Genomic DNA, 26,666 nt, shown 5'->3' on the forward strand with positions numbered 1-26,666 from the left:
TTTCCAGCAAACTGTATATTTATACTTTTAGCAAACAGCACATCAAATCAACGTTGTACTAACTTTATAAAACAAATGTACAAAAATTACTGTACAGTAAATCTCTTGTATTTATATATACACATCGATGCAAAGCTTTAATTTTTTTCCAAAGTCTTCACCATCTTATCTGTACCATATACACAATCTACGAGGTGTGCTGCAATGTTTTTATACATGCCCGTGAGAAAATGCAAACTCAATACATGTCCAGGAACAAGTGATAACAACCACCACAGCAAAACCAAAGTGCTTTCCAAAGAAAAGGGAAAGTTGGGGCTTGCATATGGAAGCTCTAGAAACATGAACATTTTTTTTGGATGAGAAGATAAATGCACCAAATTATCAATTAAACAATCAGTTTTTGGTCATCAACATAGGCTGACCTCAAATTTGCACACTGTATTACACATTCACATCTCAAAATACACAGCTGTTTTAATCTCCTGAACACAGTTTCAATATCAAAGGAAAAAAATAAAAAGTTTAATGTTTAGTGGAGTTTGGGACTTACAGGCCAGAATTGGATTTCAAATCTGGTCTGGGATTGACTCCTCACTTTGTAACACTGTGCACACATCTAATAATTTCTTCAGAACGTTTTATTCCATCAGACAGCAGATGCTCAGAAGTATATTTTGCCATACCGACAAGAGTCCAAACACGTTGGTATTTTCCTGACAAAAGTTCCCAATATTAAAGAAAAGAAACAGTAGGAGGAAGAATGTATACTTTGATGGAATTAAATTGTGTAAAAAATGAAACTTTTATAATGCAATTTTAAAAGTCCCAATTCAGGTTCTTATTGAGTCAGCCCTGGCTAGATACACTGCAGTGGAATTCCATTTGGTTTCTAAACAGCAAAAAGTAAAAATAAACCAAGCTCCACGGCAGCATTGTAGAAAACTCTGGAGCTAAACTAGGGGTGAAAGTATCATCAGAAGGGAATGGGCAGACAGACTGCTCTTTTCTACTTCCTACATTTCACTCCTGAAGAATTAAAAAAGAAACATTTACAGTAAGTACTTTCAGGTAAGCTTCAAAACCTTGCGTTTTTTTCATTTTCAGAATTCTGTAGGTGAATGAGAAATATTTATGGTGGCTGAAAATCTAGTACAAAAATCACATCTTCCATTTTCACAATGGCACCTTCTAGTCTCCATTAGGAAAACAGGACCCATTAAACTGGTACACGCACCAAAACATTTTGAAAAAGACAAAGCACAAGAGAAGGAACCCTGGTATTGTCAGCTGGATTGCAGTTCCTTCCAAACTTCACGAATATTCACCGATTACCACTAGACATACCACTCCCGACGGGAAATGACAGATCCATCTAGGTGTGAAACCAAGTCATCTTCATTTTCATCGTAGTAGTCATCATTCAGATACTGAGGTACAGTGGGAATTTTTCTATCTTCATAATAATCGACTGGCATTTCCATTCCTTCCATGTACCTGTTATTTATATTGTCTTCATTTCGCCACTCAATTTTGTGTACCTCTTTGGGATAATCTTGGAATAAGTTGTTTGGTTCGAGCTTCCGTTCGCTCTTTTCATAATCAGTGTACGGCTCAATTCGATTTGATGCCAATACATCCATCTGAGAGTCCTTCTGTATATCTATAGTTCCAGTGTACTGCTTTGTGTAGTAGTCCCCTCGGAAAGTACGTCGACGTCTCAGGAAAAACATTGCAATAATGATGACTGCAAGCACGAGAAACAGGGTGCCGCCAACCACACCTCCAATGATGGTTCCTAAGTGTTCACTTTTCATAGATGCCAAGGTCGACGGAGCTACTGGGAGTATTCGAGGTAAAACAGACACACTTGTGATACCACCTGTCGAGTAACTTGGTGGTGCAGTTGTTGACAGTGGGGTTGTAGTAGGAGGATCTAACGGGGATGGGGTAGGGATGGACAGAGACAGAAAAGCATAGATCAATGCATGCTAAACCAGTGAAAAGAATTTGTTGAGAAAGCTAAGCTAATGAACACAAACATCTAATATGGCACAATGACAAATTAATAGTTTCTCATCCTTAAACCCCTATTTAATTAGGTTTCTTTTTTAATAAAATGTTTCTAAATAAATGTGCAGAATATCACAGAGACCTCAATGTTTGACAATTGAGTTAATTTGTTTAATTTATCCCTTAAAATCAAGGTGAAACAATTGTTTGGATATTTATTCGTACATTTTTTCTCAACCAATTAATCTTTTCAGAGGTTGGTAAGACTTAGAAGCAATTTGTAACAAGTCTGTTGCTCTTGATACATTCATGTCACTTCTATGATTTTTTGAATAAACCTTTTCTCTAAACTGTTTATTTGTTTAGTCAGCTGGTTGGTATCTGACACATGCAGAAACCCGTCACAGTGATTAAGAGTATCCAAACTGGACATACGTATGCCATCTACACATAGCAATTTCTCTGCATCTGGAATAGAATGCAAACTCTCTCCCCGGAGGGACGCACCCCTGCTTACCTTATTCTGGAGAGTATTAGGCGCAGGCCGGCAAGAGCCAAAGCTTGAGGACCCCAGAGTGTGTGATGGGGTGTTGCTGGAGTTTAACCTGCTAAACCCACAAGTTTTGCGCTACTTGAACAACTAGGACCACCCAACCCATTGCAGGGTTAAGAGGAGCCGAACAGTAAGAATTCCTGCCCCAGTGCCTGATCTGCCCTCCAAGTCAGACCGACAAGCTAGGCTGGTTGTCCTGTTATTAGCAGTGTCTTGGGAGTATTGCAGGCCACCTGCTTTAGGAATCAAACTATCAAGACTACCACCGAGGGTTGACTCAATTCCAACATTCCAATGACCAGCAGGTCACCCTACAGCCAACCTAGCTTTAAGGAGATCAAGCTTACCTAGTCACTAGATGGGCAAGCACAATTTGAACACTTAATGGATGAAAATCTCTGATAACTGGAAACTGTTTACAGTAACTAAGGTGCAGCAGGAGCAATGCACAGTAGGCTGCACTCTCTAATGCAAGCTGACTTACCAAGACTGCAAAGAAATAGTCAAAGCTTCCATGTGGTTTGGAATTACTTTTTAAATGTACAGCATGTGCAGTGATATTTATTGCCAGATTCTTTTATTTTACTGGAATATCTGGAAAATGACTGTTGGATAACATGCTAAAAATCTGTTAATTGTGGGCTAGTTAGTTAGGTAAAGATTACTGAAGAATAGTAAAAGACAGTAATTTTAGTCTTCCTATGAAGAAGAGTAAGTTATTGGGAGAGCAGGAAAGAATACTGGTCTACAGAGGGGAGAGAGTGGGCCAAGTGACGAAGAGAAATTTGAATTGTATAGAAGAAGCAGTGGAGGAGTGAAAGGAGAACAACAATGCATAAAGGGATGTTTGTAGGCATAAGGGAAATGAGGGCAAAAGAGATTGATGGGTAACATCAAACCAAGTCATGGATATGCAGTTGTGAGATAACCAAAAACAGAGGGTCTCAGTAATGGTTATATAATTCTTGCATTTAAGATAGCACTTTTCATGTCTTCGAGACGTCTCAAAGCGGTTCACAAAATAGACTGTAAAGTGAATTGACTGTATATTTGTTGGCGAAACCCGGCAGCCAATTGCGCACAACAGTGTCCCACAGGATTCAGTGACCAAATTATTATTGTGTTTTTTTTTCTTGAGGGATTATTATCAGGCACGTGGAGCAAGGAAACTTGCCCAAGGTTTCGCCCTACAGGGAATCGAATCCAGGTCTCTCACGTGCGAGGCGCGTGCCTAACCACTGAGCTACAGGACTCCACGGGTTACTGGTGCATCCGGACAACAATAGTTAAAGGGAAGTTGAGATGACCTTATACTTACTAGCTTTGTCTCCAATTTTACTGAGCAACCATAATAATATATGCCATGTATTGTAGATGTTACACAGTTTTGGACTATTTTCAAAATATAGTAGTGCTGCAAGGAATCTGAACCCTTGCAGACACAGCCAGCTGACATGGCTGGGAAAAATATCCTGGACTACAAACCATGCTCCAAAATCTAAGAGATTTCCTACAACTCCTGACTTTGGTGCATAAAGCAATGTGTGAAGGATATAGAAGTAAAAATGTCAAATTGCAGACACAAAGTTCATTAGAATCTCAGTGCCCTGGAATGAATGCCAAGCTGAAAGAAATAGAATTTAAAGGGCAAAAGTCTTCATCACCAGAGATGGAATGACATAACGTCATTAGCAACACAAAAACGCATTGTTGTACAATTTATGTAATGGCACCGAGTATTTAGCCAAGGAAAAAGGATAGTGAATTATTCTGCGTTAAGACAGTGACCTTTTTAGGAAGAAATAAGAAAGGGTGACAAAATACTGCATGAATAGTACAGCGTTTGAACTAAAATGTGGCAGGAGTAGACAGCATTTATTATGCATGAAAAGTAATTACTTGTTTTAATACATCATTCAATTTGCATGCATACAATATTTTGATACAGTCATTTTGTTAGTTTTGAACCTCTAATCTAAATTAAATTTTAAAAAACTTCAATTAAAATTTTACATTTGTAATAGAAGGATGAGAATCCAATAACCGCAAAATAAGGGTAAATAAGCTAATAAATATTACAGGGTTTTAAAAACTAGCTCAACAAAACAAGACAATAGCATTTTATGGTAGTACACTTAATTGGGGTACAAGGCATTTTTTGTAAATACTGTGAGGTACAACATTCTTGATAATCTTTGCACCATACTCATGACTTTCTGTTTAATTACTCAGATATTTCTGAAGGCAAATGTATAGCAGAAAAAACATAGCAAATTGTTTCTGAAAATTATACAATAAGCTGTAACCTACATTGCGCCCATAAATATTCAGAACTCTGGCTTATTTCAGTTGCCAAGGGCATATTTTTTGTTGTACACTGTTAATTTAGAAAAGGTAAAAGCAGAAATTCTTTTCAACACATGTAAATGTGTTTGAAATTATTTGGGTCTAAGCAAAAGAGTCAAGAATCCTGTTGCAAGTACAGCATTTTTAACACATCAATTTGACTTGTTGACTACAAATGGCAGATAGCAGAAATTTAAGGGCATTCTATAATTTTTTTTAAGTTTGTCAAAGGTGGACAACTTGTTTATCCGGGGTTTATAATGCACTAAAAGAAACTTTCAAGATGACATTTCAAGTACAGAATTCAGACAAAATCTCCACCTCATTGATGTAGAAAGCACCATTTTCTTGTCTGACCAGACAAAAAACACTCCTTTGAAGATTAACAGCGGTGAGAACTATAGCATGCAAAGAGTAAAAGCAGGTTTATAAAACTGTGAGGCTAAATGAATTATTCAAGAGTGACTGAATTACTGCATTGCGATGTTGAGTTTTTCTCAAGAGATGAGGGCTGCAGCATTAACCTGTGCTGCTTGTACTTTGTGCATACATACATTTTTCTCTCTTTCCTTTCTTCTATTTCTCCTCCTTCTTTCCCCCAACCACCCCCACCTCAATCCAGGAAACATGTCCTCATTACTTTGTACATGGCACATTTGAAGAATTCACTAAAGAAGTTGTGAAAAGGGTTCTCCAACCATCAGGACTCTACAGTTCACTAATCTTCATTGATACAAAATAAAATGAACCCAGACTCTTCAGATTTGTAATCATAGTATTCAGTTGCCTTAAGTAGAAGATATTTGTTTAATTGCGAGACATTCACCTATTAAGGACTCAAGCAGTTTGAATTTATGGAGCAATGGTTCAAAACCAATTCAGATATCAAGATAATTTTCATCTAAAGCCATTTGACACTAAAGGGCACCTGGATGGTTTGCACAAATACAAGAAAGGGTTCTGCCCAACAAAAAACACAACGCCAACATCTCTGTAATGCTGCTATCAATGGTGCCTGTTGCAAGACTCTCCCATCCTATGCACTTTGTCAGTTTTATTGCCTAAAGTTTAAGGTATCATTGTTCCCTCCTATAATGCAGATGTATTAGAATGATCTTCACAAGGTCTAGACTAGAAAAGTCAAGTCCCTTTCTGGCACAAGACACCTGTTTAATTAGCTTAGCATTAAGCCAATACACTCTGATTGTAGTATCTAGTTTGACAGAGTCAGTTTGCTTGTATGCTTCACGAGAGAACCAGGATTCTTGCCCGTCAAAGGTAAATTCCCAAATAAACTGAATTTGAAAAGCAAAGGTTGAATTAACCAGGGATATGGAAGAGTGATTTACATATGAAGTTCAAGAAGCCCACACAAGTCAATGAAGGAGATATGTGACTTGTGCATGCCAGTTATGTCCTTGGCAAAAGAACATGGAAGGCACATCTCAGAACCAGCAATGAGAAAAGCAACCATCACCACTCAACAGGAGCTGATGACTGAAAGTAACAAAAAATATTCTAAAACCAACATTGCCCTTTACAAATTCCCCTACTATTAATCTGTGACAGTGGAGGATACTGCAATGAAGATATATAATTACTACATGACCGCGAGATACAATAAAAAATTAACACTTTGGATGTTATTCCCAACACGGTTCTCAATGAAATGCAATTTTCAGGACATGAATCTAAGCAATATAATTATAAGTAAAACAGATTGCAGAAACTACTTTAATAAAAAAATAAAGACCACAAGAGAGGTTCAGATTGAAAAAGGGCCCTTCAGCCTATTTTACCATCATTTCTGAATATCAACAACTATCTTCCAATTACAGTACCTCTATTTCTTAAATGAGACCTTAGCTTGAAGATAATGACTTCAAAACAAATCACATTGTGTTCCCAGATGGATTGTGTTCATCTAAGTCAATAAATTTGACATTTACAATAATGCTTAAAGCTGAGATGAACATATTGCTAGAAACCTTTGAAATATTCATCTGCTGTAAAAGCAAAGTTCACCTGATACATTTCAAATATGCAATACATATAAAAGTAATATTACATACACAACATCTACAGTAGAGTAAAACAAAAATTCTGACTAAAACATGGAATTAAGGACTACTCGTTCAATCCATAAAGGGCTGGAAGGTTAGTTGTGCAATTCTGGGCACTCTCAAGCACTTTCATGGTGTAATGAAACAGAAACAGGCCATTCATACTGCACACGAGTCCTACCCTTCTTGTACCCTCTATATTCCTTTATCCCTCACGTGCACATCACATTCTTTTTCTCTTTTGCCCAGAATGTGCACAGTCACTGTACTTTATAGTGTAACCTGTGAAGCGGTTTGAAAGAAATTCCACTAAACTCCTTATTAGACTTACTACTATTGTATATGGACGCCCTATTGTTTCAGACTCACCTATAAGTGGAAACAGCTCATCAACATCCAACTTATCAAAATCTTTTGTGATCTTATTCACCCCTAACAAGCTCTCTCTCAATCATCTCAACTCTGGAGAAAATATGCAATCTGTCCAATCTTTCTTGATACCTGTATCCACTCATTCCTGGGAACATCCTTGTAAATTTATGCTGTCCCCTCTAATTGTACAATACCTTTCCTGTGATATAACCAATTTTACTTATGTTAAGTTGGAGATATCAAACTTGCTCGAATACAGTTCCATTGTTTCCTGAAGCCCTCTGGCAACTATGAGCATAGATGAATGGGCTGAAATTCCAATCAACATTATGTGTAGCAGCTTTAGCAATGTAACTGCTAATGTGATTTCCCCTATTCTTCATGTGCATTGTCAAAAGCATTGTGCATACCAAGCCAGCATTTCAGCCCAAATGAACGTTAGCCGACTATTCAACAAGAAAAGCATTAAAGCTGGGCCTCACCCAATGCACATATTTAAGCCCATTTTCCAAGGAATTGCTGAATAATGGCACCATGACCGATTTTACATGACTAAATCCTGGGATGCAGCTGCTGCACCCAAATGCTGCTTGCTCAGAATATCAACTTAGCAGAGTCAAGAATCTGCAACCTTCTATCCTGAAATGGCTAAGTACCAAACTGGTCATAATGCCGAGATCAAGGAAAGGTTGCTGAGCCATTTGCAGCTATTTACATTCATCACTGGTTGCATAAGAATAAGAAACGCGTTAGCCAATTATGTTGAACCTCGTTCAAAAAAGGGACTGGTTAGTATTAACTATGCAATTTTATTCTGCTATATTTACGCTTGTTTAATCGGCTATACATACATATATAATAAAAAAACTTCCAAATCAAGGAAAGCAAATTCTAAACTATTTTTGTTTTTAAAAAAGCATCACCATTCACAAAAATGGCTATAAGGTCACCACTTTCTGCAGATGCATGGTGTGAATAGGCAGTACCTCCAAATGGGTTTCCTAAACAACTTTCTGCACGAGGGAAATGGCATCTGTGGTCACCTAACAACCAGGAACTCGGAAAGTTTTTCTACTCTAAAGATCTTTAAAAATCGGGAAAAATTTTTAAAGAGAAAATAAATATTATCCATCAAACTTTTTTAAAAAATCAGCATCCCTACTTGTTTTCTACTTAGCACAACAGAGAACTGTTGAGTGCACATTCCTTCCCACAACTTTTAAACATTTGTTCTTATTATGCTGAATCACTTGCTTTACACTAATTCGTCAGTTGGTTTGGTCCAAATTAACAGCATATCACACTTTGGTCAATCCTTGGAAGCTACATCAAATTTCTCACATGGTTTCTCATGACATTCACAGCATTCCTCCAGGTTGTGTTTCATCCCATTTAGTCTCTACCAAATTCAGTCGAAAACAATTCTGACTGGAAAAATGCTGAAAACTAATTTACCCAAATGCAGAAAAATCTTTGGTGCATTCAGAGTACTCTTTCATTCCTTGGTGAAAAAGTATTGGGAGGCAAATCAATGAATCAACAAAGAGCTGGAAATTGCAAAGGTAGGATGGTACATGATCATGTGTACTTGAAGGCCAGTGGACTCAGGCAAATATGGGTATTGGGATGGTGTGGAACTGGTACAGGAGAGAATATGGCTGCAAAGTTTTGGATGAATTGGAAGGTGGAGGTTGGAAGACAGACAAGGAAGAGCGTTGTGAATTTATTTGGATTCCTTAATCCAAATCTCCCAAGCACTGAATGCTCAGTTCATAAAATAGTTTAGGAAACCCATTTTCCCTCTGGCCTGGTAGCTGAGTAAGATTCTCTTACTTAACAAAGATAAACAAAGAAAATGGATTCATGGCAATGTGCATATCTTTTAACAGGAGACATCAAAAAATGATTGGTTACCGACAATAGGACAGACATAGTAAATGTAAGGTCTACAATTGACCTTATGTAAAATAAACAGGGGAAAAACATCTAACCACATACATGTCATGTCTTACAAGGATTTATTCCGAGGTGATTTTCCTTTATAATAATTCTATTGATTTCAACTAAGAGATATTAAATATATATGGATGCACATACAGATTACTGTCCATTTGCAAACCTGAATCTCAAATTATGACATTAAGGCTGAAGTATTATTATATAAAAAGCAAATGAGCTATAAAAAGCAAGTGAACTAGTAAAACCCAGCAACTGCATTTTATAATTGTGTTAACTAACTAACTTGATTTCTAAAGTACTGTATATTTAATGTTCTAAGTGCAATTATCATAGTTATACCTTTCCTTCTTTAATAATAATAATACTTAAGATACAATATAATTGTTGAACCAAATATCCGATTCAGATTTCAATGTTGAATGAATGTTGGACATTGAGAAATAGATGCTTGCTTTTGAAATTGTAAAAAAAAGTTTTCAAGTATATTATAAAAATACAAATCCTGAGAATATCAAATAATCAATTTAGTGTTGGATTAGTTAAGCCACAAAAATATTAAAAGGTAGATTTTCTTAGTTATTGTAACTGAAAAACGTGGAAAGAAAGTACATACCTCTTATCTGGACAACTTTTTGTCTTTTTCTAAGTCCATGGACATTCACTACCTCACAGACATAAATGCCAGAATCATTATGTGTGAGTGGTCGACTGAAAGTCAGAGTGTCATTTTCAATCAGCAAGTCCTCTGGTAACTGATGGTCCAACCTAGATGTTACAAAAGATATATTTATAAAACAATAATGTTGTGAAACCTTTAATAAAGGATCCCAGAAAACAACTACTTACAAAAACAATTACGGCTTCATTTGTCAGCCGTACCTTTTGACCCCATACAACCCATGTTTTAATAAGCAAGTGCTTTTTAAATTCCTAGCAACAGCACAAACCATTCATTCAATGGTCTGCTTCCTTATTTTCCTCTGATGACAGCATCGCATCCCAATGATAAATCCAGACCCAAAAAGGACCACTTTTTCCCCCTTCCCCCATCTCCCCTTTCAACTCCCACCCTTTCTAATTGAAGGGAACGTCAGTTGCCATATTATTATATCTCAGCACAGTAACTTCAGTTGATGATCCTGCAACAGGGAACAGTCCTCAACTGAAAAAGGCAGGTAGGTAAACCTTGTGTCTAAAAAACTCTTCATGTTGAAGCATCTCATCCCAACCCACTCTGAGACCTTAAGATAATTAATTTGTCCTGCTGCTTTCCCACCAGTCATTGGCGCTTCTAATGTGATGGTGAGAGTAGAACTAGTTTACAGAACTTTAAAATGTATTTTACATCCATAGAAGTCTTTAAACTTCTACACGTGTCAATATATTTATATATACTATATTATATACTACACTATATCACTACAGCATGAGCAAATACCCAAAGTTCAACTCTAGGACCATTGTTATTAATAAAATATGCTCCCTAACATACAGCAAACATTGAGCTCCAGGATGTACATAAGTGAAATTGAGGTTCTAGATAGGTTTCAGGGGCTGAAAAACCCTTCAGGGTACTTAAGAGATTCAAGGCAGGAGATTTGTGTAGCAGGGATAGACATCTCCTTGATGTGAAAGGCTTTATGCCAAATGTAAGTTGTATTATGGCTCATAAGGCATCTTCCATTTTAATAATTTTTGTGCAGTTTATTACAACTGTTTGCTGCCACACTTTAGAATACCTGGTCAGCCAACTATTTCACACACGCAGCTTAAAAGTATCCAAAACAAACCACTGGGAATTCCACATTTGTCTGGAATGGAATATGCATTCTATCCCCGAATGGACGCAACCTGCTCAGAATACCTTCAAACCCATTGGGAACTAAATAGGATTGTGCAGCAATTGAGAGTTACATACCTACTCCATATGTAAGTATGAGGTGATGGATTTGCATCAGCTTTACATCTGAGCTGCACATTCACTCGACCCACAAACCAGTTGCCATCATATCCCATCACGGTAACCTCAGGTGCATCTAAAACAAACCAACACCGACAATCAGTTATTATATCCTATTGTTAGCTATTCACTGAAATGATAGATATAATCACTAAAATAATTATCTTGACTCAGGTCTCCAATATTATTATTATTTGAAAAGACTCATAAGCTGATCTCAGTGAGGAAATGCCATAACTGGACTCTGCACCTCTGTTTAGAGGAATAAAATCAACCAGGGTTCACCCTCCAGCATCACTATGCAGTGACCCCTGCTCGATTGGTATGTGGGTTGACGTCAGGTAAAGGCTGATTTGGGCTCAGATACCATGCCCCCTACAATGGAATAATATAGTCCACATCAATGCTCACACGTAAATAACTGCCTTAATATTCGCATCTTCATCTAGGAGTATCCATTTGCTGCAAACTGAATGGTATTTATTGAATGAACCTTCAGAAACTACTACAGTTGCATTTGGTCGTTTTGCACAAACAGTATTTAACTATGTATAGGCCAATTCAATTGGAAAATATATGAAGTGTTATGTGAAGTGTTTTTCAATTTCTTTTAGGGGGATTGGATTTCAACTCTATATAGGTTTTTTTTCCCGCCCCAAAAATAGGAATTATCTGAGCTATCGTGGCATTTTCTCATTTCTGTAACAATACATCTATCGAGCATCAGGGTTCTAACCAGTACGTTTCTGCTAGTGTATTATTTATTTAACTTTAACCCAAGTAATTTTAATTTACAAATCAGTTGATGGAACAGGCCATGTGTCAGACTGAAGCTCTACTTTACCAATATAATCTACAAAACAGATAATGCATGAATCTTATTTAATGATTCAGAAACCAGATAGGTTCTTCAAACTTAAAAGATTCAATAATTACAATGCTTTCAGGATGAGAATTTGACACTATTTTTCATCTCTAGGTGAGTTTTGTGGCTTAAATGTGATGAACTGTTGCACTTAAAGAACAGCATAATGCATCTCTTTTGTCATCATCTGTATAGGATGTCGTCAGATATGTGCAAGAACAATACATAATGAGTGCAACTTTTTGTAAAAGGTTTATTTCTAAATCAAGGAGGAAATGATTAAAGAACCTGACATTGGTATGATCCATCATATTTCTATAAGATTTATACATGACAAACTTGTGATGTGAATACATTTACAAAACAACACACCTTGGCTACTTTCCTAATCAAACATTTCTTTAAATGAACCAAAAGTGTTTGCTCACAGCATGAGGTTCACTTGGTCATTGAAGTCTGCTTCTTGTGTTAAGAATAGATAATGTTAAGAGTTCAATTTGAGAGTCATTTTTCCAAAAATAACTTGGCTTTATCACAACTGTAAATTTTTCCATAATGAGTCTTTGCAGTACTGAGGTCAAAATCTCTTCTTACTGCTGGAGGTTTTTCCTTTTTGGATGCTCAATTGGAGCATTTTATGACAATACCAAAATACTTTTATCTGTCGAAATTTGAAATGGGAGATCTCAATCATTTCTCAAAACTGGGGAAGGGGGGGAAAACAAAGCCTGTTCTTTGACTAATTTGATTCTACCCTTCCAGAATGTTAATGCTACCGTCTTCCCTTCTTAGCAAACAATGGTCCAAAAGAGACTGCAAAACAGAAATTAACATGGTCATTAAGGAAACCAGGTACACCCAGCTTAACCCATAGTACTTTAATCTGGTGGACTTTTCATAAATTTACATTCTTTGCAAGTACTTTTTAAAAAAAGTTTTTAACTAATTAAGGTGCTTTCAGTAACTGCAAAATCAGCCACAATATTTTTCTTAGTTTGTCTTTTCCAAAGATAAGAGTAGTTTAAGCTTGCCAACCAAATACTATCGTTTTGCACCATGCAGTTTCTGTAGTTAATATCGTGGCAAGTACAAAGTAAACTGCAAAAATTGACTTGGACACAAATATGCAGACTAAAAGTTTCTAATGTAGATATGTCAAGTTTAGAGAAATGTTGTGTAATACCAAGAGATACTGCATATTGAAGTTCAACACATGGCTAAATACATTGAATGAAGTAAGGGATTCAGTATCAAGAACCAAAAGATTAATGTTCCAGAAGTTATTTTAGCTTTTGAAGTTTAATTAACACTAAGCCCTATTATTAAAAAAATGTCAACATGCCCCATTCCCCAGGACATTATTCTGTTTTTGTAAGAATGTAGTTGGGTTTGAGTTTGTCACTCCAGCATTCAAAGTTGTTAATTTACTTTTTCTTGCATAAAAGATCACCTTCAGGAGCAATAATCATCTATATGGAAGATCTTTCTTTTCTCCTTGGATTACTTTATGAATGTTAAGAAGCCAAAACATCAGTCAAATCTGCACAATTATACATATCCTGGTTCCCAAGGAAGCCTTGGTTTTAAATTACAAGTTAGAAAGATGTAAAACTGACAAGCAAGATTTCACAATAATTTTACCTACTCTCCCAATTGAGCATGGACCACCAAACAAAAACACCACGCTGAAATAGTCAATATATAGGAAGTTTTAAACATTTTTAGATATGGATTAGTGCAACTAGTTTACTAATCAAAGTTAGCACCCAAATCAAAGCCAATTGCATTCTCAAATGCATGTAAAATGAGGGACTTACATTGAACGTCCAAGATGTGCTGTATTCGAGCAGAACTGTTCAATGTTGGATGCTTTATGACACATGTTATTGGTCTCTTTCTCACAAATCGTGATGGAATGATCTTGAACTTATTAATAACGGTAACAGTTTTGTTTGCAGCAGTGATCTTCGTCTGCTCCTGTTCTCCAATGAGATTAGTTTCCCAAGAAACCACCGCTTCAGGCTTTCCATTGGCTGCTGTGCACACTGCTGCAACTGTCTCATTAGCACCATCCACCAGTGGGTCAGGGCCCCCCGTCACAGTTATTGTTGGCTCAACTATGAAAAGTGACAAGAGAAATTAGTTCATAGCTAAATGCAAACCATAAATTGTTGCTTCATTAGATTTTTGCAGACAACAAACACGGTAAACGCTAATCTAATGATACAATACTTGCATGATGATTCATACTTCAATAATGGAGTTTATTTTTACAGAAGAGACAAACCAACATTGATTCATTCACACACTAGGTTCAGTTCATAGGATATTTTCCAAATGTGTGTCAAGTCTGCTTTTAAAACTTTATGCTCTTGGATGACAAAGTGCTATTGGGCATTGCACGTCATTAATTATGGCTCAACAGTAGAGCACTGAGAGGTGCACTAATCTGCATGGTAGGTGCGGGGGACAGGGGTCAGAGAGGCAGTGTCTGTTAATCAGATCTGGAAAGATGGATTTAGGAAGCACATTATGAAGCTAGTTTCACAGAGTGGTTTGATATTGTGTGTTTTGGTAAAGCCACAAGTGCGCCTTTTTGTGTCAGAGAGGAGCAGAATTTCTGGTATGACCGAGCCAATATTGTGCACCATGAGGTAGACAATGATGTGCCTGGATACTTTTCCCATTCATCTATTCAGATCAACAAACCTAGACCTTGATCCCAGAAGATTCAGTTTTTCAGTGTTATGATGATAACCATGGTGCACAGGATGGGATATGTCTGTGTGAGATGCGTTCTAGCCTGAGCAATCAAAAATCCAGGCTGGCATTTGGTGCAGAATATTAATAAATTTTGGAATTTAATGCCCAATGTCGAAGCTGTATCATGGAATTTATAAGGCAGCTGTTCATATGATTGATAGTCTCAAGCTGAGAGAAGAGTTAGCCAGAGGGAATGGTGATTTCCAATGGAGGGAAAAGCCATTTACTATAGTGAAAGACATATGTTTCCTGGAGTGGAATGTCACTGCGGACAAGAAGAATGTAATAGTTTGTTTCAGAACAAGCTACAACTACAAAAGAGTGGGACAACTGAGAAAACGGCAGCCATGTGCACAATTTTGTCATTTCTCTTTCTTCTAACCCCTCCACTCATGGGATGATGATTACATACTGTTTGCAAATGGAGCAGGAATAAACAAGACAAATCGAGCAATCAAAAGGAGACAAGAATTCATGACTAAAACATAAGTGATGTTGCAAAATTGATCTGAATATTTCTAGGAACCATTTGTTGAAGCTGATTTAATCCCATTCTTTGATGCTGAAAGAAAAGCACCTTTACTGAATTCTGAGCGCAAGATGATGGGTAAGAGGGGAAAAGTCAGAAAGCATTCTGCTCAGTCAAAAATAACAGTGTTACTTACCCAATAATCCTTGCCAAAAATAAAATTCTACATCGCACTTGTTTTTGTAAACATGGAAGTTTTTTTAAAAAAAACACACTCGTCTCTGCAGGGGTTGATACAATCAATACCAGAAAGGAAATAGTCCTTTACGCTACAAAGAATTCAGCAATAAAAGGCATTTCAGACCAATTCATTTAGACTTCCTATTGTTTGGAGAACATATGTTTATCTTGAAACGTGTCAAGAATGTCAGGAATTGTTTACCTAAGACCAAGGAGATTGTTTTGTGTACGAACGTTGAATATTGATTACAACAAAGGAGATTGTTGTGCATTCAATATCATATTGTTCATCCCTCATAATGCCAAGAGATCAAACTTGATCAGTAAAATTACTCTCTCTTTTGTCAATCACATGTAAATTTGTACCGTAGGAAATAATAATAATAATCCTTGCATTTGATATAGCGCTTTTCATGTCTTCTAGACGTCTCAAAGCACTTCACAAAATATACTGCAAAGTGAATTGACTGTATATTTTGTGGGCGAAACACGGCAGCCAATTGCGCACAGCAGTAACCCACAAACAATTGTGAATTGAATGAGCAAATTATTAGATAAACACAAATAGACAAAGCAAACTGTGAGCTGTAGATATAGATGACCCATTTTCAGGTACATGAATGAGAATGGTTAAACATTGGTTGTTGATTTCTGCTTTAGATTAAGCAGGCTCTGTGATTCATGACCAAAAGTATTGTTGCATTGCTTTCAGGGAGTGGAAGGAAGAACTCAAGAAAATTCCCAAAAGAAAATATACAGGAGCTTGTTTATTTAAAAAGAGCGAGTCTGGGTAACATGCTGAAGACTAACTTTGCAGTTTAAAAGTATTCATTTGTGTTTATCTTTTGTAACTAGGCCCATGTTCTAAAGCAAAGATAAAAATGTATTTAGTGCCAATGATAACAATCCTTCTGCCTCACCCCATCTTCATCTTTAAATCCCATCTGAAGACCTACCTCTTTGGCCATGTTTATGCTCACCTCCCCCTTCACTATGTTTGGTGTTCAACTGCATTACTATACAGCACTTCGAGACACTATTCTTCATGAAGGGCGTTTTATAAATGCAACTTGTTGTAGTTCAAAATTAAAATACTGAATAAAATGCAACTTTACACATCGTAAAATAAATCAACCTTGTGTACCAATGGCAGAAAGAATGGAAGAAAATAAATGTAACACATTTGTTTAGCTGTGGCTCTTCTAAGGATCGGGTTGCTTAGCAATTGTTGAAAAAAATAACTTATCATTGGCATTATTCTGTACAGACAAAGTTCCTTGTATTTTAAGGTCCAATTGAAACATGAGCTACCTTTAATATCTTTATACTGGGTCTAATTAATCACTAACCTATTGCAATTACTACTTTTATTAAGCACTAAATCTTAGTCCTTCGTGATTTACCTACTGTAACCACTCAGATGGTTTGAACCCAATATACCAACGCAGCAATTGTGCTGTCGTGGAAAGAAGACAATTTTACACTTGGCTCACATTTCTGAGATGCCACATTAGTCTTTACTGATAGGTAGTCAGTGATAAGATAAGTCAGTGATATCACACATCTCCTCACATCTCCTAACTGTACAATCTTTTAAAAGATGAAGCATACATACCAATCACAGTCACAGTGGTAGTTCCTTGGTAATTTCCCAAGGGAAAAGTAGCCACCTTGCAGACATAGCTTCCAGAATCGGAAAATCCAACATCAGTGATTAAAATAGTAGCATCCATTAAAGATGGGTTTGTGAAATGAACTCTTCTAATATAACTCCCTATGATTGAGATTCCATATTCGGGATTAAACACTGCAACAGTTTCTGTGCTTCCACTTTCTTCCTTCTCCCAGGTCATCTGAGTTACAGTTTCTTTCACAGTAACCAAACACTGCAAGGTTACATTTTTGCCCAAGACTGCAGACACTTTTTGTTTAACAACTGGTTCAGTCAATGCACCTGGAACATGAAAAAGAAAAAAAATAATCAAACATAACAATAGAATTTTTGACAAGCAAAGTCCTCAATTAAGAAAGGTCTAACAACCCCTCAGAAAATACACCATATGGCAAAATACTATGCCATAAAGATCAGAGGGTATCCGATCTGATCCCTGGCTATGGTCAGTTAGCTCATCTTAACCAGGACATTGCTGATACCATGGAAGACACAACTTTGAGGTCCGACAGAATTTTCATGCATATTTTTTTCAGTACAGTTAATGTTTTGTAGAAAGATGCAATACATTGCATCGTGACCAACTTTGGGAACAGTTATAACTTCAAAGAATTATCAGATCAAACTATGAAAACAGAAGTGTGGTAAACTTAGTCTGCCATTTGTGAGAGCAGAACAAGGTTTAAAATTAAAAAGCTTCAAACAGGACTAAAGATTAGAAGAAATCCTCTAATGACAGTTGCTGCTATGTGAATAACTCCTTCAAGAACTGAACCTGAACAGTACTGAAGGATATTGGGATGGGAGAGAGATTGATAAACCACAAGACAGAATGGTTTATATGCTTCTGGGGTAAAGGGAAGGAATGTTTGAAAGGAAAAGAATGAGGCCAGGCCTGAATCTTAAACTGAACGGAAGGAGTTTTAGATCAATATTTAAGCATAGCTTCACCCAGGAGATAATAGTGGGCTGAGGGAAGTCCATAATGTTAGTGGGATTTTCAGTAGGGTGTGTGTAAAAAAAAACAGGCTTGACTGACTTTTCTAGTTTTTATGTCCCTTTTTGATTATCAGACAAGTTTTCTCCTCCCTCCATGTGAAACACCTCCATCCTTTGCCTGAACCACTCATGTTGTGCAATTCAGCAGGAAACTAATTCTCCTAGTGCACGATAGCTGCAGTATTTAACTTATTTTATTTTTTCAATATTATTTTGAATGTCTTTCTGCACCCCAGCTCACACACCCTGTATCATGTTCTTCACTCAGTGGAGAAAGTAAGACGTTTTGAAACCACACCATCCATCATGGAGTCTTGTAGCTCAGTGGCTAGAGCCCTCACTTTGCAAGTGAGAGACCTGGGTTTGATTCCTGGCAGAGTGAAGCCTTGGGCAAGTTTCCTTATTCCACACACCTGATAATAATCCCTCAAAAAAAATAATAAATTGGTCACTTCAATCCATTACTGCTTGTGGGTCAATGCTGTGAGCAATTGGCTGCCGCATTTCGCCCACAAAATATGCAGTCAATTCACTTTACAGTATATTCTGTGAAGCGCTTTGAAACGTCTGGAAGACGTGAAAAACGCTATATCAAATGCAAGGATTATTATTATTATGTAGTTTGGGCTGGGACTGCAGATCAATAGAGGACCAAGGGTAGACGAGAGGGAACTTTCCCTGAAAGTATGAACTTAAATCTATGTAGTAACCCTCAAAGCAAGTGTGTGTTAAATTCCTCTGAAACTGGTTTACATAGGTTTCAGACAAGCTTAGGCAAACCAATGTTCAAATCCAGGATAAGTTGTTTTACTAGTCAGTTTATTTGTTCAGTCACCTTCCATGAATCTGATTACCACTGCAAGTACCCTACCTACATTTTAATACAATGATCAAATTGCAAGAGCCTTCACAAGAATCCTAAATAAGACCAGTAATAAATTGGATTCACCAAATACTTCAGCAAAGCTTGAATGTCCTACCCAGGAGAGTTGCAGTTATTATCCTGACACATGAACCAATCATTTATGATAAACATTATAAACTTAAATGTGAGCCTTTGTAAATATAAATTTGCATACACAAAATCCTGTGTGTACAGGTAGGCCTTCTCAAGAGCACAAATGTGCCATATCCACCTTCTAATCTGCAACAGGTCTTACTAGTACAGGACCCATTCTCTATATAGAATTTCAGTAGAGACCAAAGCCCACTTTTCAGATTTCTCAAAAACTGAAACACACACACACACCCCACACGAAAGAAACATAAGGAAAAGGGAAGAGGACAAACAGCAAGTAAAGGAGAAAAAAATCATTCACAAAGACATTTGTTTACAAATTATACTTATATTCCAGCATTTGTTTCCTATTACCCAACTTTCTTTACCAGTCCTGGGGCTGTCTACTTCAGTTGATGATAAAGTCCATATTGTTCTGAGGAGTCTCCTTTGCTAGTAAGGCACGATCAACATTGTTGTTCGTATTTATGCCTGGATCGCATGATCTGGACAGTGATTGTAGCTGACAAAAGTTCTGTTGTTTAGTAAGAAACGTTCATAAAATCAAAAAAATGTGCTCACAGTTCTGTACCATCATTACAGTTAGTTTAAAGCAGCTGGTGTGAAGCCCAAAAGATATTTATTTTTGCATGCTAGAGCAGAAAATTGAAGTGCATTGCCTAGCTCGATGCTAGCTTGACAAGGTAGTCGAGCCAGGCACTCCAACCATTTATGAGTCATTGCTAAATATGCCAGTCTTGGATGACTTTACTGGATTTAATTTGGAGTTCTCCAGAGGTAGCAGAAGTATGGTTGAGTGGACCACAAAATACCTGATCTGTGGTTATTGCCTCAAGGGGGGGAAAAAATCATGTTGCAAGTTCACATAATACATTCCCTGCAATTATTATACTCTACCACTAAAATCAACCTGCAATACACCCTTGCATTCTGCTAGCCATTATCATTAAAAAAAATTACCATCACCACTTAAGAAGTTCACGGCATGATTCCCGCTAATATATTTCTCTACTTTCAACAATGTAGATGACGCATCATATTTAGTAAGACCTTATTCTCCTTATGTCTAAGATCATTAAATGACTTCATGAAAATAAGTTTAGTTGAGTTTAAATAAAAATAGCATATTCATATTACTGAAGCCACAATGTGACATCGCATTTGGTTAGGAATTCTACAAATGTTGCTTCAATGTAGAAATGTCCATTAGTGATACAGTAGCTGCACTTATGAGTGTATCTGAAACAGTAATTACCTTTCAAAGCAATTTCTACTCCACCTAAAGAGAAAGCTCAGCTATTATGAGAAACTTTTTTAAAAAATGCAATTTAAAACCTTTAAATCTTATAAAACAATCTGGCACATGTGCCACATTTTTAAAATATTAGCATTTTAGAATGCAATTGAACAGATGAACTCTTCAATATTTAACTGAGAAATGACAGTGCAAAAAGGTTTTAAGTAATCAGTTATCAAAGCAGAGTGCAAATAAAGCAGTTCATGGTGAGGTGAGGCTGCTTTGCTATTGTAGATAACAGTGAATCATAACAGAAAGCTAGATAGCCTAACTGAAGATTACAAGACAAAGAAGACGAAGCATTAACATCATTTATCCAGCCTACAAGTCATATTGTTTTTGTGTATGTCCTGCGCCTCAGGACGTTCTCCCAACGTGAAAAGTGGTTTGTGAATGTAAACCTGCTGCTGCTATTTGCTGTTTTTATTACACACTCGTCGGCAATGATAGTTAAGAGGCCAAACCAGTTGAGTGTTCATAATTTATATTAAATAAAAGTACAAATAGCAAGATTATTTTGCTCACAAAATATACAGTGAATCCACTTTGCAATATATTCTATGAAGCGCTTTGAGATGTTTCGAAGAAGTAATAAGGCGCTGTATCAAATGCAAGGATTATTATTATAATAAGATAGAAAATGTAAAGGATTTAAAAATCATCTTCTCTGTACTTTTAAACCTATGATAGAACCACTGATTAAGTAAGTGACCGATATTTGAATGCTGAGTGTGGATCTTGGCATAAGCAAGGTGGAAAATATTAGAAATGTAGGATTAAATGCAGAAAAAATTATTGATAGCGTATTTCATATGAGGTGTATTCCAATCTTCTGCAATGGGAAAGAAGTGGAGTACAACTAAAACAAAATAATGTTCAGAACACAACTAGTTTAGTATCAAAAAAGTCAAATATTTACACACATTCAAACAAGTATTATTGTTTCATGTTAGCTCATGAAACAATCCATTTATACAACTGGCTGATTTTGTGAACCAGCAGATAGTGGTGAAAAACGTTTACCGATAAATTAGTTTGAAACCTCGTACAAAGTTTCTTTTATAAAACAAAGATTGTAGCTTCTCTGTAGCTTTATATCAAATATTACAAATAAACCTGCTCTGTGAATAGGTCATGTTTGCATGTCATTGTGCACTCAGTTTTCACTTCACCTACCAGTAATAGAACAACAACTTGCATTTATATAGCGTCCTTAACGCAGGGTCGTTTCCCAGAGTGCTTGACAGTGGCAGTCTGACCCTGAGCCGGGGGAGAGGGAGGGGGCAGGTGACTGTAAGCACGATCAAAAAGGAAGGTCTTTACGCAGAATTTGAAAGTCGGGCGGGAGGGGCAAGGCAGAGGGATTCAGGGAGAGGGTTCCAGAGCTTCGGGGTGTAGTGGTTGAAGGTACAGCAAACAATGGTGGAGTGGAGGGGACGAGGGACGAACAGGAGCCGAGTGGAGGGAGTAAGCAGATTGGATAGGTAGGGAGGTGCGAGAGTATGAAGGGATTTGAAATCGATCTGCCAGTGGAGCCTGGCAAGGACTGGTGTGATAGGGTTACGGAGTTTTGTGCAAGTGAGAATCCGGGTGGCGAGTTCTGAATTATATTTTGTGTACAGTGGAGCTGGGGAGACCAGCGAGGAGGGCATTGGAATAGTCCAGCCAGGAAGTGACGAAGGCATGGATGAATTTTCAGCTACTTTTGTTGTGAGGTACGGACAGAGGATGTGAAAGCAATCGCCTGGAACACTGTACTAATTACTGCAAAGAGGGCAATAAGAGTAAATGTAATCTTTGCATTTGACATAGCACCTTACCATGTCATGAAACCAACTCAAAACTCCTCATAGGATCATTTGTACTGTGAAGTGTTAGCCACTGCGCATTAAGAAGGTCAATGTGGCAGCCAATTTTTACATAGTGACATCCCACCAGCAGCAATGAAGTGAATGACCAATTTAATGTGGATTGTTTGCTACACTGGAAGAAACTCTCTACCCTTTTTGACTAGTGCATTGGGATCTTTAACTTCCATCCCAACAGGCAGGTGAGATCTCAGTTTAACATCTCATCCAAAACGACAACATCTCAGACAATACAGCACCCCTCCTCGCACTGCACTGAAATGTCAACCAAAACTATGATCTCAAAGTCTTGATGTAGGGTTGAACCCACAACAACTACTTGCATTAATGTAGTGCCCTTTGCACTCTTCTCAACAAACACAACCTTCTGACTCTGAGGCATGAGAGATACCAACTGGGCCAGGGTGTCAATTCATGTCAACAACTAGAACAGCAGTGGTCAGTGAATCAGTCTGAATCATCTGTTCCAAAATCATATCTGGGATCTATCTGCCCCACACATCTCTGAAGAGTACTCGACCCACGACCAATAGCCGAGGAATTCCGTCTAACTGAAAGTTAGCACTAGACAAATGTCCATCAAAATTAGTTAATGCTTTTTATAGTCTAAATGAGTTCTTGAAACTTGGGAGGATTCTTCCCTCTGGATTTGTATAGAGGTACATAAAAGTAGTTTATGTACCTCTGCGCGCATACGCACACTTCAATAAAACACACACAAATCTTCCCGATAGTACTTAAAACGAAGTCGCTTGCCAAGCGTTCCAGAAAAGGTCAGACATAATCCAATAGAACATTGTTCGAGTTGGCCCCTGTTCCAGTACAAAACCCAGCCAAAGCAAGGATTCAAGTCAGTGAAAGTCAAAGCTGCTTGGGTGTTATTAAAAGAATGATATAAAAAAAACGTTGAGATTAAAAACATGCAAATACTTGGAAATCAAAGTATAAAATAACACTCTGGAAAGGTACGGAGGCTTGATTAGTGCTGAGATAGGAAACATTGTGTGAACATTCATCAGAACCCCTTTGATTCTGACTCAAATAAATATAGGATTTTATCACCAAAATAGATGAGCTGGGGTTGTCTGAAACAGCCCAAGGGGTAAAAAATAAATATGACCGCACACAGAGAAGAATAACAGAGCTGATGTTCCCATCTTCAAAACAGCTACTTCAACTTCTTGATTCACATGGTAACCTGGGCTTATAGTCGTAAAGATGTATACTATGATTTTTTTAAAATCATCTCAACAAACCAGGTGAACAAAATACAACTTGAAGTTGCCTCCAATTGGCTTGCAAAACTAAATCCTAGCAGTTCAAATCCTATTATCTATCTCCATTAAGAGAATCTTATCTGAATAGCGACACACCTTGCCTTTATCCAAGTGAATAGATGAGTATCCAACTCTGTAGCATGGAGAACAGTCGGGTACATGCACATATAAACGTGACATCCGTATAAATCCAGCTTCCTGATTTTCCTACAAATTGGAATGGAATTTCAGAAATCTAACCAGTTGCCCTAGTTTCGAATCATAGAGTAACAGAATACAGGGGTGTTCTTGTTACACAAATAAACAGGAAGTCCAAAACCATTTTTTAGGAATCCAAAACAACTTCCATCAATATTTTTTAAAGAATACACAAGATTTCTTTCTGACTCTGTTCCAAGAGACTCTGAGGAATGGAAATATTGCTCCATAACATCGCCCAACTCCGCCACTACCTCACCCCTCAGGCCGTTGAAACTCTTGTTCATGCCTTCATCACCTCCAGGTTCGACTATGCAAACGCCCTGCTTGTCGGCCTTCCCAACTCCTCTCCACAGGCTGTAGATAATCCACAACTCTGCAGCCCGTGTCCTCTCCCACACCAAACTCTGTGACCCCATCTCCCCCATTCTCGCTCGACTCCACTGGCTCCCTATCCTTCAGAGGATCCAGTTCAAGATCCTGGTCCGCACATCCATGGCCTCATCCCATCCTACCTCTGCGACCTCCTAACCCCCTACCAACCCGCCCGCTCCCTCCGCTCAGCCGGCTCCGGCCTGCTCCACTTCCCCCGACCCTCCCTCCCCACCATTGGTGGGAGAGCCTTCAGCCACTCTGGTCCCAACCTCGATCCCCCAGTCACTCCGCCTCGCCCTCTCCTTAGCCTCCTTCAAGTCCTGCCTCAAGACCCTCCTCTTCGACCATGCCATCGGTCACCCCCCTTTCCCCACCCAACCCCAGCTCGGGTCTGAAATGCTGTACACTGTCCAGCGCCTTGGGACGTCCTCCCGACATGAAAGGCGCTAACAAGTGTAATCTTGTTGTTGTTGAAGTGAAGAATTCTCTGCATCCATTTTATTTCACTCTAACTGTGACATTTATTTTTAATAAGCCAGGTTAGTGACTGGGTCGACGTTTTTGTGTTAGATCCTTTTTCATATTTAAAACTTCCTTCAGGCTACAAGTTGCTCACTTCATCCTCACCATTAAATAAAATATCAAACAAACTGATGCTGGACCCAAGCGAGGGCGACAGAAAACAGCAGCCACAAATCACACCATCAACATCCACTTCCAACAATCAAATTGGGATTTGCCTCATGGAGGCAGGCCAGAGTTACCTGTCCACTTTTGGGGATGATAGCCAGATGCAATAGATGTAGATAGGGAGAAAATCTCACTGGAGTTAAAAATAAAGCTTCAAACCAAAAAAACAGTAACTGATCTTATTTCTCTTCCTGTGCATTTTCATTTCCTCCACTGACTGCTCAATTGCATCAATCCTGCCTTGTCTCCACCCAGCTGACAGCTCATATCCTACTGACTGGCCAACACTTAACTAAATTGAGTGATCAGTATCAAATTGTCACCTACTCTTAAAGCAGCAGCTTTAGATTAAAAGAACCAAATTGATTTGCACATATGGCAAATCTTCACAACTAGTTTATATACCCAAACAGTAAAGATTATGGTCACCTCCCTCACTATTAACACACTATAATAATCCTTGCATTTGATATAGCGCCTTATCACATCTTCTTGACGTCTCAAAGCGCTTCACAGAATAGACTGCAAAGTGAATTGACTGTATATTTGTGGGCGAAACGAGAAGATAATTAACATAGACTACTTTTTAAAAAAACAATTTAAATTTGTTTCAATTACTGGCCTTAATTATTGATTCAAAGTATTTTGAAATTGTATATCTGTAGTTGTACTTAGCTTGAGAGTTGCTAAAACTATACATCAAATAGATCCTAATTTGAGAGGGTAATAAGAGTACTAATCTAAGAAATATTACAGTCCATGAAAGGTGTGCTGCAATGTTTGTTTTGTGCATGTAAGCACTTTTATTACAAATTCAATTTGCTTTAGCAGGTCACTGAGAGAATGCCAGTTTTCTCCCCCAATATTTTTACAGTGGTAATAAGAATAGGCAATGCATTTTTTTTCCAGTCTCTAAGACAGTGAAAGCATTATACTCTATTCTAAAACCTCCCTAGCTTCTCTTACAGAAAGCAGAAGCTAATAAAAAAAAGTAATGATTAAACTGGAAAGTTACTACACAGTAAGCTTCCGTGCTAAACTATTCAGTCCTTCTGATAATTTGTTGCATCTATTACCACTATGAGGTGAGCAATTTATTATCTAGACTTTTGTTTTATGAAGTGCAATCCACGCCAAATTGTTTACAGTAATTTAAGGCATAATAAAACTGCCTTTAAATGCTGAACAAATTAAAAATTTACTTTATGAAAGGATCACTGTTGCATTACAGTATAACATAAATAATGGATACCAATAATAATAATCCTTGCATTTGATATAGCGCTTTTCACATCTTCTAGACGTCTCAAAACGCTTCACAGAACAGACTATAAAGTGAATTGACTGTATATTTGTGGGCGAAATGCAGCAGCCAATTGCACACAGCAGTGTCCCACAAACAGTCGTGGATTGAAATGACCAATTTATTATTGTTTTTTTTGAGGGATTAATCGTCACCACTGCAAGAAGTTCCTTTTCCACAGTAGCAAGATAACACCAGGATAAAATCGTTCCTGCTACTCCTTCAATATTTATGCTACGAGATGGATCTCTGTTATAATATACTTCATTCTCAAACACATTCCTCACCGGTCTCCTTAGCTCCACTATCCGAGATCCATTGATCCAAAATTCTGCCACCCACATCCTCACGTACACCAAACTCCAT

The 26,666-nt window shown here is 37.6% G+C and overlaps 1 protein-coding gene across 1 annotated transcript; it reads right to left on the reverse strand.

The window, feature by feature from the left end:
- Positions 1–26,666, reverse strand: LOC103178655 (nectin-3). The gene is made up of 6 exons (XM_042334094.1): positions 26,588–26,666; positions 17,219–17,557; positions 13,949–14,248; positions 11,225–11,342; positions 9,920–10,071; positions 1–1,936 (listed from the first exon to the last, which is right to left on the reverse strand). Exons 1-6 carry the CDS (start codon positions 26,664–26,666, stop codon positions 1,338–1,340), a joined length of 1,587 nt encoding a protein of 528 aa, XP_042190028.1. The 3' UTR covers positions 1–1,337.

Source organism: Callorhinchus milii, unplaced genomic scaffold, assembly GCF_018977255.1.
Source record: "Callorhinchus milii isolate IMCB2004 unplaced genomic scaffold, IMCB_Cmil_1.0 Scaffold4, whole genome shotgun sequence".
Lineage (NCBI taxonomy): Eukaryota > Metazoa > Chordata > Chondrichthyes > Chimaeriformes > Callorhinchidae > Callorhinchus > Callorhinchus milii.

Excerpts from the sequence above, each read along its gene's own strand:
- LOC103178655 (XM_042334094.1), bottom strand. The coding sequence starts at position 26,666 with ATGGAGTTTGGTGTACGTGAGGATGTGGGTGGCAGAATTTTGGATCAA. Across the intron at positions 14,249-17,218 it reads TACCACTGTGACTGTGATTG|TTGAGCCAACAATAACTGTG; the intron begins GTATGTATGCTT and ends CACTTTTCATAG. Across the intron at positions 1,937-9,919 it reads AAAAGTTGTCCAGATAAGAG|ATCCTCCTACTACAACCCCA; the intron begins GTATGTACTTTC and ends CATCCCCGTTAG.